Source organism: Sinocyclocheilus grahami, unplaced genomic scaffold (genome assembly GCF_001515645.1).
Source record: "Sinocyclocheilus grahami isolate Dianchi unplaced genomic scaffold, SAMN03320097.WGS_v1.1 scaffold1896.1, whole genome shotgun sequence".
In the NCBI taxonomy this organism is placed as follows: Eukaryota; Metazoa; Chordata; class Actinopteri; order Cypriniformes; family Cyprinidae; genus Sinocyclocheilus; species Sinocyclocheilus grahami.
Genome location: NW_015507075.1, coordinates 80,738 through 96,432, shown reverse-complemented (window position 1 = coordinate 96,432; position 15,695 = coordinate 80,738). Strand labels below are relative to the sequence as shown.

Here is a 15,695-nt window from a genome sequence, read left to right as displayed (position 1 = left end):
GGCTCTTGATTTCTTTGATATTTTTATATTGTGATACTATCACATGTCACCAGATGTCACTAAAATGTTAGGTCTGGGCTGTCTGAACTTACTAAAATGTTTTACTGAAGTAAAATAAATATGAAATATAACATAAAAATAGGCATATTTTACATAACATATGGTACTTTTAGAGGTAAATAAAGAAAAACAAACAAAAATCACAAAAAAATCCTTTATCGAAGATAGTGATGTGACGTTGGGATCACACCTGAGCCCTTCCTGCCCAGATGTGTCCCTCAGAAAGCACGAGTTATGCGGTCACCTGTATGAGTTTCTGCACGTCTTGCTTCGTCAGAGTCCTGTCCGCGTTAAAGCGGTTCCGGGGGTCCAGCACGACAGCTTTGACCTGGACACACAAGTAGCGTTACGCGCTGGAGCTACAGCATGCACCGCTGGTCTGTCGCTTCAGGCCCACTCACTCACCGTGAAGGCGATGAGCGTCTCGGACAGAGCCTGTCCTCTGCTTGAGCACGACTGCGCGATTTCCCGGATGATGCTTCTTATAACGCCTTCAGCCCGAGTGCGCGACATCTTTACACCGCGACAGCGTGTGACGGTAACGTTACAGAGTTTCGAGGCTGACTGCTGTGTTGTGCGGCGCGGCGGCGGCGGTTGTCATGGAGACGGACTGCGCCGGATGCGCCGGAAGAGAAGCACACGCGTCTGTCTGTCGCAGCCAGACACTACAGTGTATCACAACACTAGCAAGTCCTGAACAGAAATATGATATGCTAGAATCAAAAAAGCGAAAATCTCTTCCGAATACGCACTCGTTGATGGGTCACTCATTCCTAGTATTAGGTGCCATTTGAGTCCCCATGACATACCCATGTGGTATATTTTGCGTAAAAATGGGTTAATGCTTGTTTCTGAATGCCAATCTTACAGCGTGACTGCCCCTCTACAACCAAACACAATAAGTATGTGCTTAAAAATAATTAATTAAAAATGATTACTCTTATTTTAGTGCAAGTAGGCTAAAATGCCATGTCCCCAAGTAAACTTGCATAACTTCAGCCACAAATAGAAGTAATACAAATCAAACAAATTCCAATTTGTTCAATCTAGCTGTATATTCTGTTACGTCTGGTGTCTAGTTCAAACTAGCAGAGAGAGCGTGGAGGAAGGAGACAGACATCAGGGCGCTTGAGGTTCAGTTCTCTGTTGGGTTGATGATCAGCTTAATCATCAGTTCAGCTGGAGGGTAAGGTAGGGTGGAGGATACCCATACGTTTTCTCCTGTTTAATGGTTAGTTAGGGAGTGAGGGAAGTTATATGTTGTTTTGTTTATTTTCTTAAATGTATAGGTAATTTAATATTTTCCCCTTTTAGGTAGAGGGTTTTTTTGTTGGTTCGGGCCCTCCTCCCGAGGTAATGTTTCTTTGTTTGTATTTACTGTTATTTTTGTATTAATGCTATCCTCTTTTTTGTTGAATCCCTTGATTGAGTTCAAATTAAAAGGCACCCAAGCCGTTTTTAAACGCAACTCTGTGGTTGGTTGTGATTTCTGGGCCTGGAGAGCTGGAGATCCTCAAAGTCTCTCCACTATTTATTGTTCGTCGTTCCCATGTACCCCTAGACCAAAAGGGGAGGACGTAACAATTCTTATTTATAATATTCATCAACAAAATATATTTTGTTATTTATACATTTTTAATGCTCTTTAAAATATGTTGTGTCCCTGAATTGAACGTCCCTCCCCGTTACTCTGATGAAAAGTCCCTCTGAGCACGGCCCTTGAATGCTTCTCTAATAACATGATTCTCAGGAAGTATAACACTTTAACTATCTACAAGAAGCAGAGTAATTCATCTTTGATTCACCCTATTTTCAGTGTTTTATAATGATTCACTGATGTGGTAAAGCGTAACATGTCCACTCAGTTATGCTTATTTCTAATGTAAATTAATCATGTTTTGTCATTTTGAAAATGTGGTTAATAAGCAGGTTAGAAATCTTCCTCAGTGATCACTACGCGCTAGCTCGTTGTTTATCACGAGTAGCAATAGCTGACTTTAGCATAAAATGTCCCTCCTGTTACTGATTTGCACTGTGGACATATCGTAACATTTGATGTAAAAATGACATAAGTCTTTAAAGCATGTATTGGTACTTAATTAATTTATTATGCATTTAAAAGAAAGAGTTGCTTAAATAGTATGCATGTAATTGTCAAGAAATGGCGCCGCTGTCTGCTGAAGAAAAGCAGTGAAGCTACAGGGCTCCTTGTGATGCACACCCTGAAAGAAGGCAGATATACCTCAATAAAAAGGGGAGGTGGAGAAAGGACATAAAGGAAGGAAGAAAAAAACTCAGCTTTGTTGATTTGGTAGAAACGGTAATAAACTATCTTGACTTTGCCATTACAGTGTGTGTGTGTGTGTGTGTGCTGGTATTCCCTGCATTACGGGGTCCAAATGTCCCCACAGGTATAGTAATAACAGTAAACTCTCATCTTGTGGGGACATTTATTTGGTTCCCATGAGGAAAACAGCTTTTACTCTAAGTCATACAGAATTAAGTGTTTTGAAAACCTAATATAGTGTTAGGGTATGGATATAGAAAATACAATTTGTACAGCAGAAAAATCATTACGCCTATGGCATGAACCCATAACGATAGGAATATTAGTGTGTGTGTGCGCACGCGCGCGCGTGTGTGATGTGTGTGTGTGTGTGTGTGTGTGAGAGAGCAAAATAATATGTTCTCTAAAATGATAAACTTTCAATAGTAAAATACAATGATAAACCTATTTTGTAGCCTAATAAATGGACAGCATAACAAATGAGATCTTATAATAATAGGTATAAGAACAACTTACTTTAATGTGATAATAGGCCTTATATCCTATACATTTTATATACAGAAATATTTATCTGTTGTAGTGATTGTAAATTGTGACTATATGCTTCTTGTATTAGGCAACATGTTGAAATATACTGTTGTTTAGTGGTGTGATGTCCACCCTGTTATGTCCTGCCCACCCTGTTTCCCCCTCTGTCCACCGTTACCTGTGTTTTTGTGATATTACTAAAATAAGTTCAACAGATGCTTTGCATATATTTGTGGTTACTTGAAATGAAATGTTAAAATGGTTCCAAAATTCCATTTAAATTTCTTTTTATTCTTAAAGAAATGTGATGAAATTACGCTGTGTCTCAAAAATACAACAACTTTTTTCAAGATAATGCCCGATTATGAACACTTTTGCAGACTACAGAGAGGGACATTTTAGCTCTTAGAAAATGTAAATATTACAATAACTGTGCATTCAAAACACTTGTTAATTGAGATGAGAATGTCCTGTAACAGGGTGGACATTTGGTCCTTGCATAAATAATAATATCTTGAGCTGGACCAATATATGTTTTTCTTATAGTGTAACAAGCCCTTCTTCAGATAAAATGATTACATCATGGAAATGTAAATATTTTTTTATGGAAAGTTACCAAGCTGAAATGGCACCGAATAGTAAGAATGACCCACACAACACTGTATGTGTACACTGAATCCAGCTCCACTGAAGACAAGCAGTGTTTTCATATATTCACCGCTGACATGTACAGTGTTGTTACTGCTTCAGTTGAGGGAACAGCAGCAATCAATCAACTCTGACCCGCATTAAATGCTAAATTAGTTGCAAATCATTTAGATAAGCTAGTTACTTCTCTGAAGGCTGTTGCACTGTAAAAGTCAATGCTAATAAATCATTGTGTAACTGAACATTCAGTGAGAGACTGTAAATAAATAGCATAATAAATTGCATCATATAGCTGTATTTATTAGTGATGATGGGAAGAAAAGCTTCAACTGAACACTTCTCAGGTGCACATTTCTTGTTTATGACAGGTTAAAAAATGACAGAATTGTAGTAATAAATATATATACATATAAATCAAATCGAGCCAAAAGAAGGGAGCCTGAACCGACGGCCTGCTGAAAGCGAGTTTGATCTTGTTTGATAATTATTAATGGTGCTGCCATTAATGATTATATAACAAGAACAATCTCTCTTTCAGTGCGGCTCTCTCATTTGCGTATATGAAATAAATATGTTTATAATCTGCAGTATTTATAGTCCCTTTATTAATCTGGATGTTCATCACATTTGACAATAAACACATGTTTTCTAACTACAAGTATTAATATTTCAATAAAAATTATCATTTGGTTTATGTACAATTAAAATAGATATATACAATATAATATAACACGTGAATTCCTTCGATTCCTTTGTTTCTGAATCACTGTCGTAGATAAGTACACACACAATGTCATACTGTCTTATGTTTCTAAAGTTCACTAAGCATGGTTTATTTGTCCACTTCTTTACATATTTGCAATGCATTATCAGAAACTCACTGACGTACACAACAGTACTGAACAAACGTTCCCTTCAAATGAAATCTGGCTTCTGCACAAGGGGTAAGGGTTTGACAATCACACATATTTCACTCTGTTATAGTAGATGTGTTACCAGGGAATTTGTCTGGAGGGCTTTGCTGTGAAATAGACTTTTTAATAGCCGAGTACTGGAAGTTTTCTGACCGGCTCAAACATCGCTTCTAGAACTGAGTTTATTTCCCTTGAGCAGTTTCCAGGCTGTGCACGTCTGGGGCTTTTGGGGCAAAGTGTTGGCCATGATTAAATGTAATTGAATACAGAAGCTAGAGAACGGAGCTTTGTTCATGAGGTCTCGTGTTCACAGTGAATGAGAACACAAAAAAACCTTCATTATATCGTCTAGGGCCGCACAACGATTAGTCACGATTAATCGATTCAAAATCAAAGTTTTTGTTTACATACTATATATGTGTGTACTGTGTATATTTATTATATACGTATATATAAATACACACACATGTATATATTAAGGAAATATATGTTAGATTTATATATAAAATATATATTACATTTTTTTTTAAATATGAAGAGTTTATTTGCAAAAACAGATAACTTTGTTTTTATAAATTTTCTTAAATCATGGTATTATTGCGTTTATTATTATTTAATCAAAACAACACAACAGCAGTTTAATATTAATAAAAAACATGATTTTTGAACATTTAAAAAAACGGAGTTATCTGTTTTCTGGCTTCTGCACAAGGGGTAAGGGTTTGACAATCACACATATTTCACTCTGTTATAGTAGATGTGTTACCAGGGAATTTGTCTGGAGGGCTTTGCTGTGAAATAGACTTTTTAATAGCCGAGTACTGGAAGTTTTCTGACCGGCTCAAACATCGCTTCTAGAACTGAGTTTATTTCCCTTGAGCAGTTTCCAGGCTGTGCACGTCTGGGGCTTTTGGGGCAAAGTGTTGGCCATGATTAAATGTAATTGAATACAGAAGCTAGAGAACGGAGCTTTGTTCATGAGGTCTCGTGTTCACAGTGAATGAGAACACAAAAAAACCTTCATTATATCGTCTAGGGCCGCACAACGATTAGTCACGATTAATCGATTCAAAATCAAAGTTTTTGTTTACATACTATATATGTGTGTACTGTGTATATTTATTATATACGTATATATAAATACACACACATGTATATATTAAGGAAATATATGTTAGATTTATATATAAAATATATATTACATTTTTTTTTTAAATATGAAGAGTTTATTTGCAAAAACAGATAACTTTGTTTTTATAAATTTTCTTAAATCATGGTATTATTGCGTTTATTATTATTTAATCAAAACAACACAACAGCAGTTTAATATTAATAAAAAACATGATTTTTGAACATTTAAAAAAACGGAGTTATCTGTTTCTGCAAATGAACTCTTCATATATACATATATGTGTGTGTATTTATATATACATAATAAATATACACAGCACACACACATATAGTATGTGAACATAAACCTCTATGTTGAATTGATTAATCGCGACTAATTGTTTTGCAGCCCTAATATCGTCTCATGTGTACACCTTAAACCTGAACACCACAGATAAGATAAATAGCAAGTGTATATCAATCTTCATATTCTGTCAGGAGTCTGAAGCAGCAGCAGCAGCAGCAGCATTATTCCTCTGTCAGTCTGGGCTGGAGTGGATGACGAGGCCCCAGTCTCGCTCCATCTTGATGAAGTGGTCCGGCTCCGGCTCGCAGCTTTCCCCCGAGCTCTGTCTCAGGATGAGGTTAGGCAGCAGCGTGACCGCTTCAGTCTGGATCTCAGCTTCATGCTCCAGACCTAACAAGCCCATCAGAGGGATCTTCAGTTCTCCAGTCTCTGGGCTCCAGTCCAGGAATATCTGTGCTTGGTCTTGGTCGTCTGGCTCATCCTCACAGGCGTTCGCAGACAGCACTGTGAGCTCTTGTGTCCGGTATGGGCTGCTCTCGGCTTCGACAGCGGCTGGCAGCACGATGCCGTAATCTGCGGCCTCCTGTGGCTCAAAGTCCACGCTCACAGAGTCCTCCCCGTCCGGTAACAGAGGAGCGCGCTGCTGAGCGTAACACACCGCCGCTGACGAGTCCTCACCGCACACCAGCCGAGGCAGAGCCGACTCCTCTCCATACAAACCCATTTTGACCACGTTAACGATGATTGTTGGAGATTGTTGTTCTGGCTGGAAAGTGTGAAGCCTTTCACTCATACCAACCACGTGCTGAAACTACAAGAGTACACTGTTACTTCAGCGCTGAAATAATGTGATCAAAACTACTGATTGAGGAGATTCCCCCCTTCTATGTCAATATAAATGTAAGTAATTATTATTATTATTATTACTGTCAGCTGATGACGAGATCACATGATATGACTCCCATCCTCAAATAAACAGAATGATCTATTCTGAAACCCTTCTGTGATAATACTGTATTCATAGGCATCTTTCCTTTACATGAGCCACTACCATTCGAAAGTATGGGGTTAGTAACAAAAAGTGTTTTATGCTCACCAAGGCTGTATTAATTTTTTTAGTTAAAACACAGTAAAATTGTGAAATATTATTACTATTTAAAATAACTCTATTCTATGTGAATCTCTGTTAAACTGTAATATATTTCTGTGATGTGCAGCTGTATTTTCAGCATCATTCCTCCAGTCTTCAGTGTCACATGATCTTCAGAAATCAGTATAATATGCTGATCTGCTGCTCAAGAAACATTTCTGATTATTATCAATGTTGAAAACAGTCGTGCTGCACAATATTTTTTTGTGGAAACTGTGATACATTTTATTTTTCAGGATTCACAGATTAATAAAAAGTTATTTTTTGAGACAGAAATATTTTGTAACATTGTGCAAATGTCTTTAACTGTCACTTTTGATCAGTTTAATGCGTCCTAATGTGAATAAAAGTATTAACTTCTGTCAGAAAAAAAACTGACGTACTGACCCCAAACTTTTGAATAGTATTGTCTACCAGACATTAGTTGCACATTATTGCTATTTTTTAAAGAAATTATTACTATTCTTATTCAGTAGGGATGCATTAGATTATTCAGTAGAAACATTCATAACATCAATTCTGTCCCAGCCCGGCTGAATCTCTGGAGGTCAAACAAGCCCATCCTCAGCAGTCTCTAAATATTGTGTTAGTAGCGTGAGATTTAGGTTTGTGTGTTTGTTGTAATACCGTGCTCTTGGGCAGTCTCTGTCTGTGGTCGGTGATGTAGCAGTGGACGAGTCCCACGAGCACAACGAGGACACACAGACAGAGCGCAGACGGCAGCACGCCGCCCAACATAGCAGCCAGCAGCTGATCTCTGAACGGGTCTACAGCAGAGAGAAACACCAGCGGGTTACACATTAACACACACACACACCGTCTGGAGACTCGTGCATGAGGAAGTCCAGCTCCGAGCACGCTGGGAAAACACCTCAGTTACAGTCAAGCATTGTGCACGAGCTGATAAAATGATAGGCTTCCTCAACAGTCACATACTGCTCAAACCTGTTCGCCGGGCAATCTGAAAGTGAAAAGGCTGATGGAGCTGGCTTACCTTTGGGCGTCTCGACACACTGCCGCTCGCTGGGTTTGTAGGCCAGAGGCAGAGACTCCGACTGGGCCTGGACACTCACACAAATCCGGGTGGAAAAGTCCAGAGGGCCCAGCGTCACGTTCCCATTTTTAAGAAGCATGTAGTTCTGGCAGAGCAACAAAGTGCAAAAGAAATGACTTTCCTGTTTGGCTAAGTGAGTGTGCGAGTGTTTTTCTGCACGCTCCTTTTGCATTATTGACACACTATTTTGAAAATATAGTATTTTCCTATATGTGACCCTGGAGCACAAAAGCAGTCTTAAGTCGCTAGTCTTAATTTTCAGTCGTGCTGCACAATATTTTCGCAAGGCTGTCTAATTCTAAACTTTAAAATATACATTTATTTTTATTTATTTTAATTGCACATTTAAATTAAACTGAAGGAAATTATAAATGTACATGCGTAAGGATTATTTCAACCAAACATGAAGTGTGGCTGTGTGGAGAGTGACTGTGCATGTTCCTTCTAGGGTCTTTCACAAAAACCAGTGAGCGCCATGTAAAAAAATTTAAATAGGTCCTATATAATATGCACTGTTGCTTAGTATTAAAATTATAGCTTCAGATGCATGATATTTGTAGGACCTATGAAATCCGTTTGATTTTTTCCAAAATCTTTTTTTCCGTTAAAATGTTTCTGGATTCAGTTTTTTTCTTCTTCTTTTTGTCTGGATGATTATATTCAATGTGAACAAAAAACATGTCTAATTAATTAAAAACATGAAACTTGTTTAATTTAACAGCACTTTAGGCCTATTAAAGGTTTAAAAAAAATTACATTCTTAGGGCCCAAATTCTGCGCTTTCTTTTTTTTTCTGTATTCCATTTTAATGGTTTAATCAAAAACATATCTAATTAATTGAATTCATAAAAACAACTTAATTTATTAATTTGTATACAATAATAGGGCCCTATGAAATGTTAATTTTATTTACTTATTTTTTTAGAAATTCTGTGTTGTGTATTTTCTTTTTTTTGGTAATCAAATGAAGGTGAAAACATTAATCTTTTATTCCAATGAAAATTAAACAAACCCTTTCATTTTTGTACATTCAAAATTCTCAGAAGTTTACTGTGTAACGAGCAATGTCACGGAATTCGTCAAATATTGAATGAATAAATCAAATGCAATTCAGTACACTTCAATCAAACCGCGATATGGACTAGTGTATGTGAATATTAAATGGCAAAAATACTATTTAGCTACTACACACGACACCCACGAGCATTGCGCGTGCTTAAATAGCAAAGGAAACGCGCGTCTGCACCGTTCATTCCGTCACATTCCGCGCTACACAGTGAATTCCGTTCTTATGAATAGATTCCGGGATTCCGTCCCCATTTTCTACATCGCCCTACTTTTGCTAAGAAGCACGTTCAACGCGGAAGCACAGACGGCTGTCGTGGTAATGAACACCACAGCAATCACTTGTGCGTCCGCACTGAACGCGCATCTCGCATATAAAAAGCCAATGTCACGGAATTCGTCAAATATTGAATGAATAAATCAAATGCAATTCAGTACACTTCAATCAAACCGCGATATGGACTAGTGTATGTGAATATTAAATGGCAAAAATACTATTTAGCTACTACACACGACACCCACGAGCATTGCGCGTGCTTAAATAGCAAAGGAAACGCGCGTCTGCACCGTTCATTCCGTCACATTCCGCGCTACACAGTGAATTCCGTTCTTATGAATAGATTCCGGGATTCCGTCCCCATTTTCTACATCGCCCTACTTTTGCTAAGAAGCACGTTCAACGCGGACGCACAGACGGTTGTCGTGGTAATGAACACCACAGCAATCACTTGTGCGTCCTCACTGAATGCGCATCTCGCATATAAAAAGCATTTTAGGGGGCCCTTGGCTTTTAGGGGGCCCTTGGCTTTTGGGGACCCTTGGCTTTTGGGGGCCCAAGGCGGTCGCCTACCTTTGCCTAATGGTTAAGTCCACCTCTGCCCTTATGACTGGTTTTGTGGTCCAGGGTCACAGTTGATGCTGTCAAGCTGCTTTGACACAATCTGTATTGTCAGAAGCGCTATATAAATAAAGGTGACTTGACTTGACTCACCGTGTGACTGCTCCTGCCGTCAAACATAGAGACGTTATAGATCATGTGTGGGAAGATCTTCCAGAGTGACTTCTCTTTCTTTGTCCTCTTCGTTCTCCATCTGAAGGGCCCCTTTATCGTGATGTTTATGTAGTTTTGCAGCACAGTCAGCTCCAGCAGCGGCGCACCGAGGACCGCTGCGGGACAGAGATTGATTAGAAGCTAATGATTTGCTTTTACGAGGTCAGAGTTCAGCGATGCCGCTGCTGTTAACTCTCCTGCAGCTGCTGTAATCACACACCAAGAGAAGCAGTATGCATGTTTATAACAGAGAAGTCTGTGTTTTACTTTGTGTTTTACCCTGTTTACTTTCCTAATAAACACCCTAGTGCTGCAATTGGCGGGACAAGTTTACGGCTTGTAAAACAAGCTCGAGTCTTTGTTGGAAGATCTTCTGGGAGCTCAGATTTCTCTCTGTTGACTGTGTGACGGCGTGTAAAACTGAAACGTCTTAGCAACACTTCTCCACATATTTGAATATATCCGGCATAACGTGCAGTCAGCTGGTTATAATCACAAAATAAACTTTGACAGGGTGATCCCAAGATTCCCAACTCAAGGTTTACTCAGAGATAATACCCTACTGGTTGTCCATTATCTCACTTATTATTACATGAAAAGATTGATACAAGTTCAATTATATTATACTTTTATGACACAAGAGGAAAGGTGATGTGCAAAGCTGAATTGATCTGCCGGATTATTTCGCAGTAATAACCGTAAGCAGCACAGATATATTTGTAGCAATAGCCAACAATACATTGTATGGGTCAAAATTACAAACTTTTCTTTTATGCTAAAAATCATTAGGATAATAAGTAAAGATCATGTTCCATGAAGATATTTTGTAAATTTCCTACCGTAAATATATCAAAACGTAATGTTTGATTAGTAATACGCATTGCTAAGAACTTCATTTGAACAACTTTAAAGATGATTTTCTCAATATTTAGATTTTTTTGCACCCTCAGATTCCAGATTTTCAAATAGTTGTATCTCAGCCAAATATGGTCCGATCCTAACAAACCATACATCAATGGAAAGCTGATTTATTCAGCTTTTAGATAAAGTGCACTCACTGTGGAGCACGGGGCTGAAGCGGTGCATGGTCTCGGTCCAGACGGACTGTGTGTTTGCGCTGGCGGCCCTGACTCTGGCGTAGTAGTCCTCCTCCAGGTTAAAGGTCTGCTGAGACACGTCACATTCGCTCTGTGTGACGGAGGAGCAGTGCTCCACACGCCTCCACCTCACCCGCTCAGAGCCGCTCTCCTCCTCATCGCCGTAACTGCAGGACAACAGAATGATTCACGTCACGATAACAGCTCAGGGAAGCAGAGCACCTCCAGAATACTTGTGCCAGATGTTTTCTTTCTCCACTAACCTCTCTGCTCTTCATCATGTAAATAAAATTGACTTCTCAGCTTACAGTCATTTCTTTCTCACTTTGGAATGTAACGATTAATTTCCTGAAATGAAGTAGTCTCACGTATGCAGCCGACAAATCCCACATGAAAAAGTACTATAGTAATTTATAGTAAATACTATAGTGTTTTTGAACCATATTATAGTAAAGTGTATTATACTGTATATATTATAGTATTTACAACACCTTGTTATTGAATGCTACAGCATACTGTAGTGAACTGATAAACTGTAATAAATACTGTGGTAGACTTTAGTGTTTACTACAGTAAGCTGTAGTGTATTGTAGTATAATATACCCTATAGTTGTAGAAAACTCAGTACAGTATTGGGTAAAGTCATTTGTTTATGTATTACCACAGCAACTACAGAATTACCACAACAAATTAATTCAAGTACTTTACTATAGTATGGTTCAAAAACACTTTAGTATTTACTATAAATTACTATAGTATTTGATCATCTCTGGAGGACGCAGCATTCGAAATGAGATGCAGCTATTCAAACTGGGTTGATATAGTTAACTAATACTAAAACCATAAAAAACAACATTTTTTGTTGCTTGAAATAAAATAAATATTAGCTGAAATTAGTGCTGTCAAACGATTAATCACAATGAATCGCATCCAAAATAAAAGTTTTTGTTTACGTAATATACGTGTGTGGTCTGTGTATATTTATTATGCTTGTTATTGAATGCTACAGCATACTGTAGTGAACTGATAAACTGTAATAAATACTGTGGTAGACTTTAGTGTTTACTACAGTAAGCTGTAGTGTATTGTAGTATAATATACCCTATAGTTGTAGAAAACTCAGTACAGTATTGGGTAAAGTCATTTGTTTATGTATTACCACAGCAACTACAGAATTACCACAACAAATTAATTCAAGTACTTTACTATAGTATGGTTCAAAAACACTTTAGTATTTACTATAAATTACTATAGTATTTTATCATCTCTGGAGGACGCAGCATTCGAAATGAGATGCAGCTATTCAAACTGGGTTGATATAGTTAACTAATACTAAAACCATAAAAAACAACATTTTTTGTTGCTTGAAATAAAATAAATATTAGCTGAAATTAGTGCTGTCAAACGATTAATCGCAATGAATCGCATCCAAAATAAGTTTTTGTTTACATAATATACGTGTGTGTGTGCTGTGTATATTTATTATGTATATATATATAAACACACACATGCATGTATATATTTCAGAAAAATGTGTTACGTTTATATATGATATAAATTATATGAATATAAATATATACATGGAAATATTTTCTAAATATATACATGCATGTGTGTGTTTATATATGCATAATAAATATACACAGCACACACACGTATATTATGTAAACAAAAACTTTTATTTTGGATGCGATTAATCGCGATTAATTGTTTGACAGCACTAGCTGAAATAAAATAAAATATAAAAATGCTGAACTTATTTTATTTCAGTGGCCAAGGCAACGCTTCTCATTTTTATTTAATTTAACGTAACTTGATGTACTAAAATAACAAAAATATGAAAACGAACACAAAATGTTATTACACATATATTAAAAATAATAATACTAAAAATGACAAAACACACAACAAAATTTAAACGAACTGAATTTTAACTAAACTTTTTAATAAAAGTATGAAAATAAACACTCATTCAAAACCTAAAACTATCTCAAAGTAAAGACTACAGTAGCATTTTAATGATACTAAAGTAACACTAGATCAAAGTTTGCGGAAGTTTGACATGTTTGTGGGTAATTTGAGATTTGAAGTTGACTTTGCTCAAATGAACGAAATCGCTTGATTCTAGATTTGCTCGTTTTTGTCGATGAGATTTAAAGCTCCAAGTCAGTAAAGTGATCGCATCTTCACATCAATACCACACTCTCGAAAAAAAAGTACAAAAGCTGTCACTTGGGTGGTACCTTTTCAAACGTTACCCCATAAATGTGAATATCAGCATGCTTATTAAGGTTATTTGGTTAGAAATAAACGACACTTGCTTTGATCATTTAAATCGAATGCAGTGCCAGATTCTGGTGTGAGTCCTATGCTGTTTCAGGCCGAGCGTGGACGAGTCTCTGGAGCACGGAGCCTCTGAGCATGAGCACTCACATGGCGTACTCCACCGTGTAGACGGTGCCGTTGGCAGATCCTGCTGCTGGAGTCCACCTCACGATGTTCCTCAGGTTCTCGGAGTAGAAGTGAACATTACGAGGCTCAGGCGGTCGCTCAACTGATGACGCTACAATAAAGCAGACCAACAGTTGCTTTCTGAGATTTGTATGCACACAGACCATGTTCAACGTCTTGAAGTTCATCTCATCTTATTGAATTGTATCCCGTTTTCAGAGCTTCACAGCGTCAGCAGGAAATGCAGGCATTGTTCAAATAAATCAGATTTCATAAAACCACAGGAAGAGGCTTCCTGTTGTTCCTGAAGCTGATGCATAACAAACAACAGTAACACTAATAATAATCAATACAATTATAACTAATAACTCAAATAATAATACCAGGAGCCCCTGTCATTATATGAACTCATGCTTTAATGTGAAAACACATGTTTGTGGATGCTCTTTTATTATGAGCTGTAAAGCATCCATAAAAGAGGCTTTGCGGGAAAGATTACATTTGACTGTCATAAAACAGAAAATGAACAGCTTGGGTTGGGTGGAAACACTTTTCTTGAAATAGCTCCAGATAGTGTTGAAATGACAGATACATGTAAACTTCATTAGCCACAGTGATTTATATGCTTCTACTGTATATCGTTATTATTTAGTAATCACACATGACATTAAAATGAGAAATATAATGTCATAAATATCATGGCTGTGAAAGGCTTAGAGGTTAGACAGAACGAACAGGAGAGATCGATGATTTAAAAATAAGAAATCACAGACTTGAGAGTGAGAAGAGTGAGAAGAAAGATGTGTATATTTACCTGATGTTCTTGTCCAGAGCAAACACAGTGCGATCACTAAAACTGTCTCCATCGCTGCAAACTCTTAGTCGTTATCATTCTGTCCTGTTCTGTCCTGGGCTTCGGTTCTGTGCAGGCGGAGTGATCTCAGGTGTGTGTCGCTCAGGTGTGTGTCAGGCGCACTGTACTGTTACTGTAGCGCCGGTGGGCGGAGCCTAACCAGCACGAGCCAATCGGAAGGTTTCCAATTAACGTCAACGCAATCTGATTAATATTCATGAGCTACTCCTTCTTATTGTTGGCTTCAAAACTTTAACCCCTTCATACCTGGATTTTTTTCAAATAACATTTTTTTTTATCCACTTGACATTTGCTCTTCTCCAATACAGAAATGAGTCTAAAAAACAAGTCGTTAGATTTTTCTTTTCATGTCCTCTATAATGGACGCCAGGACTGAAGCAACATAAAAATCCTCATATTTTAACTCTACTTAATAAGTAGAGTTTGTGCACACTAATGTTTGAGATTTTGAAAAGAACACATACTGTAAGAATGAACAATGCAATAAAAATGTGGAAAAAAAGGTAAGATGATATGAAGTCTCAAAAAAACTTATTTGATCATTTTTGTTGGTTGAAGTGGGTGAATCTGAGTATATGTAAAAATATCTTTGTGTGTGTGCGAATGTGTACTTGCTGACTGTTTTGATGAATATTGTGTGCATTATAGCATCAAGGCATCAGTGTGTGTGAGTGTGTGTTGCTGTGTATTCAAAATGTTCTTCACCTTGTAAATGACAGCGTTGTTCATCGCCTTGAGGGTAGTTCAGCAGCAGTGTGTGGTATGACAGCGGACTGGTTGTACAGGTGTGACTTCATTACCTGCGCTCCAGACGGCATCAGTCCGCCTACGAAGGGCACTTCGCAGTGAGGGCCACTTCAAAGTGCCCTTAAAGGATTTCACTGTGGATGGACACTTCCCTCCCATTATTCTTTGCGCAGGTTTAATTATATGGCGATGACGCCTCCTTAATTGGCTTGGCAAGATGACACATATCGTCATATGACACTGAAGAATGTGTTTTTGTCACACTTCTCTTTGGCCAAATTTACACATTGGCATAAATTTGGCACAGAAGCGCTTCTGAAGTGGCTTTTAGCTGTCTTTACACCGGCTGTTT

The 15,695-nt window shown here is 37.7% G+C and overlaps 2 protein-coding genes across 2 annotated transcripts in view; both read right to left on the bottom strand.

Annotated features, from left to right (window-relative positions):
- Window positions 1-573, bottom strand: part of cfap206 (cilia and flagella associated protein 206) — a 19,254-nt gene extending 18,681 nt beyond the window's left edge. The window contains exons 1-2 of the mRNA XM_016259662.1: window positions 466-573; window positions 305-388 (exon numbers count right to left, since the gene is read on the bottom strand). Coding sequence (XP_016115148.1) covers window positions 305-388; window positions 466-573 — 192 coding nt within the window. The remainder of the gene's footprint in view (window positions 1-304; window positions 389-465) is intronic.
- Window positions 574-6,027: 5,454 nt separating this feature from the next.
- Window positions 6,028-14,613, bottom strand: LOC107573226 (interleukin-20 receptor subunit alpha-like). Its single transcript, XM_016259663.1, has 7 exons — window positions 14,537-14,613; window positions 13,705-13,834; window positions 11,233-11,438; window positions 10,115-10,290; window positions 7,999-8,143; window positions 7,632-7,771; window positions 6,028-6,659 (listed from the first exon to the last, which is right to left on the bottom strand). The coding sequence occupies exons 1-7, from the start codon at window positions 14,586-14,588 to the stop codon at window positions 6,087-6,089; spliced, it is 1,422 nt and encodes a 473-aa protein (XP_016115149.1). The 5' UTR covers window positions 14,589-14,613; the 3' UTR covers window positions 6,028-6,086.
- Between the last annotated feature and the right edge of the window lie 1,082 nt (window positions 14,614-15,695).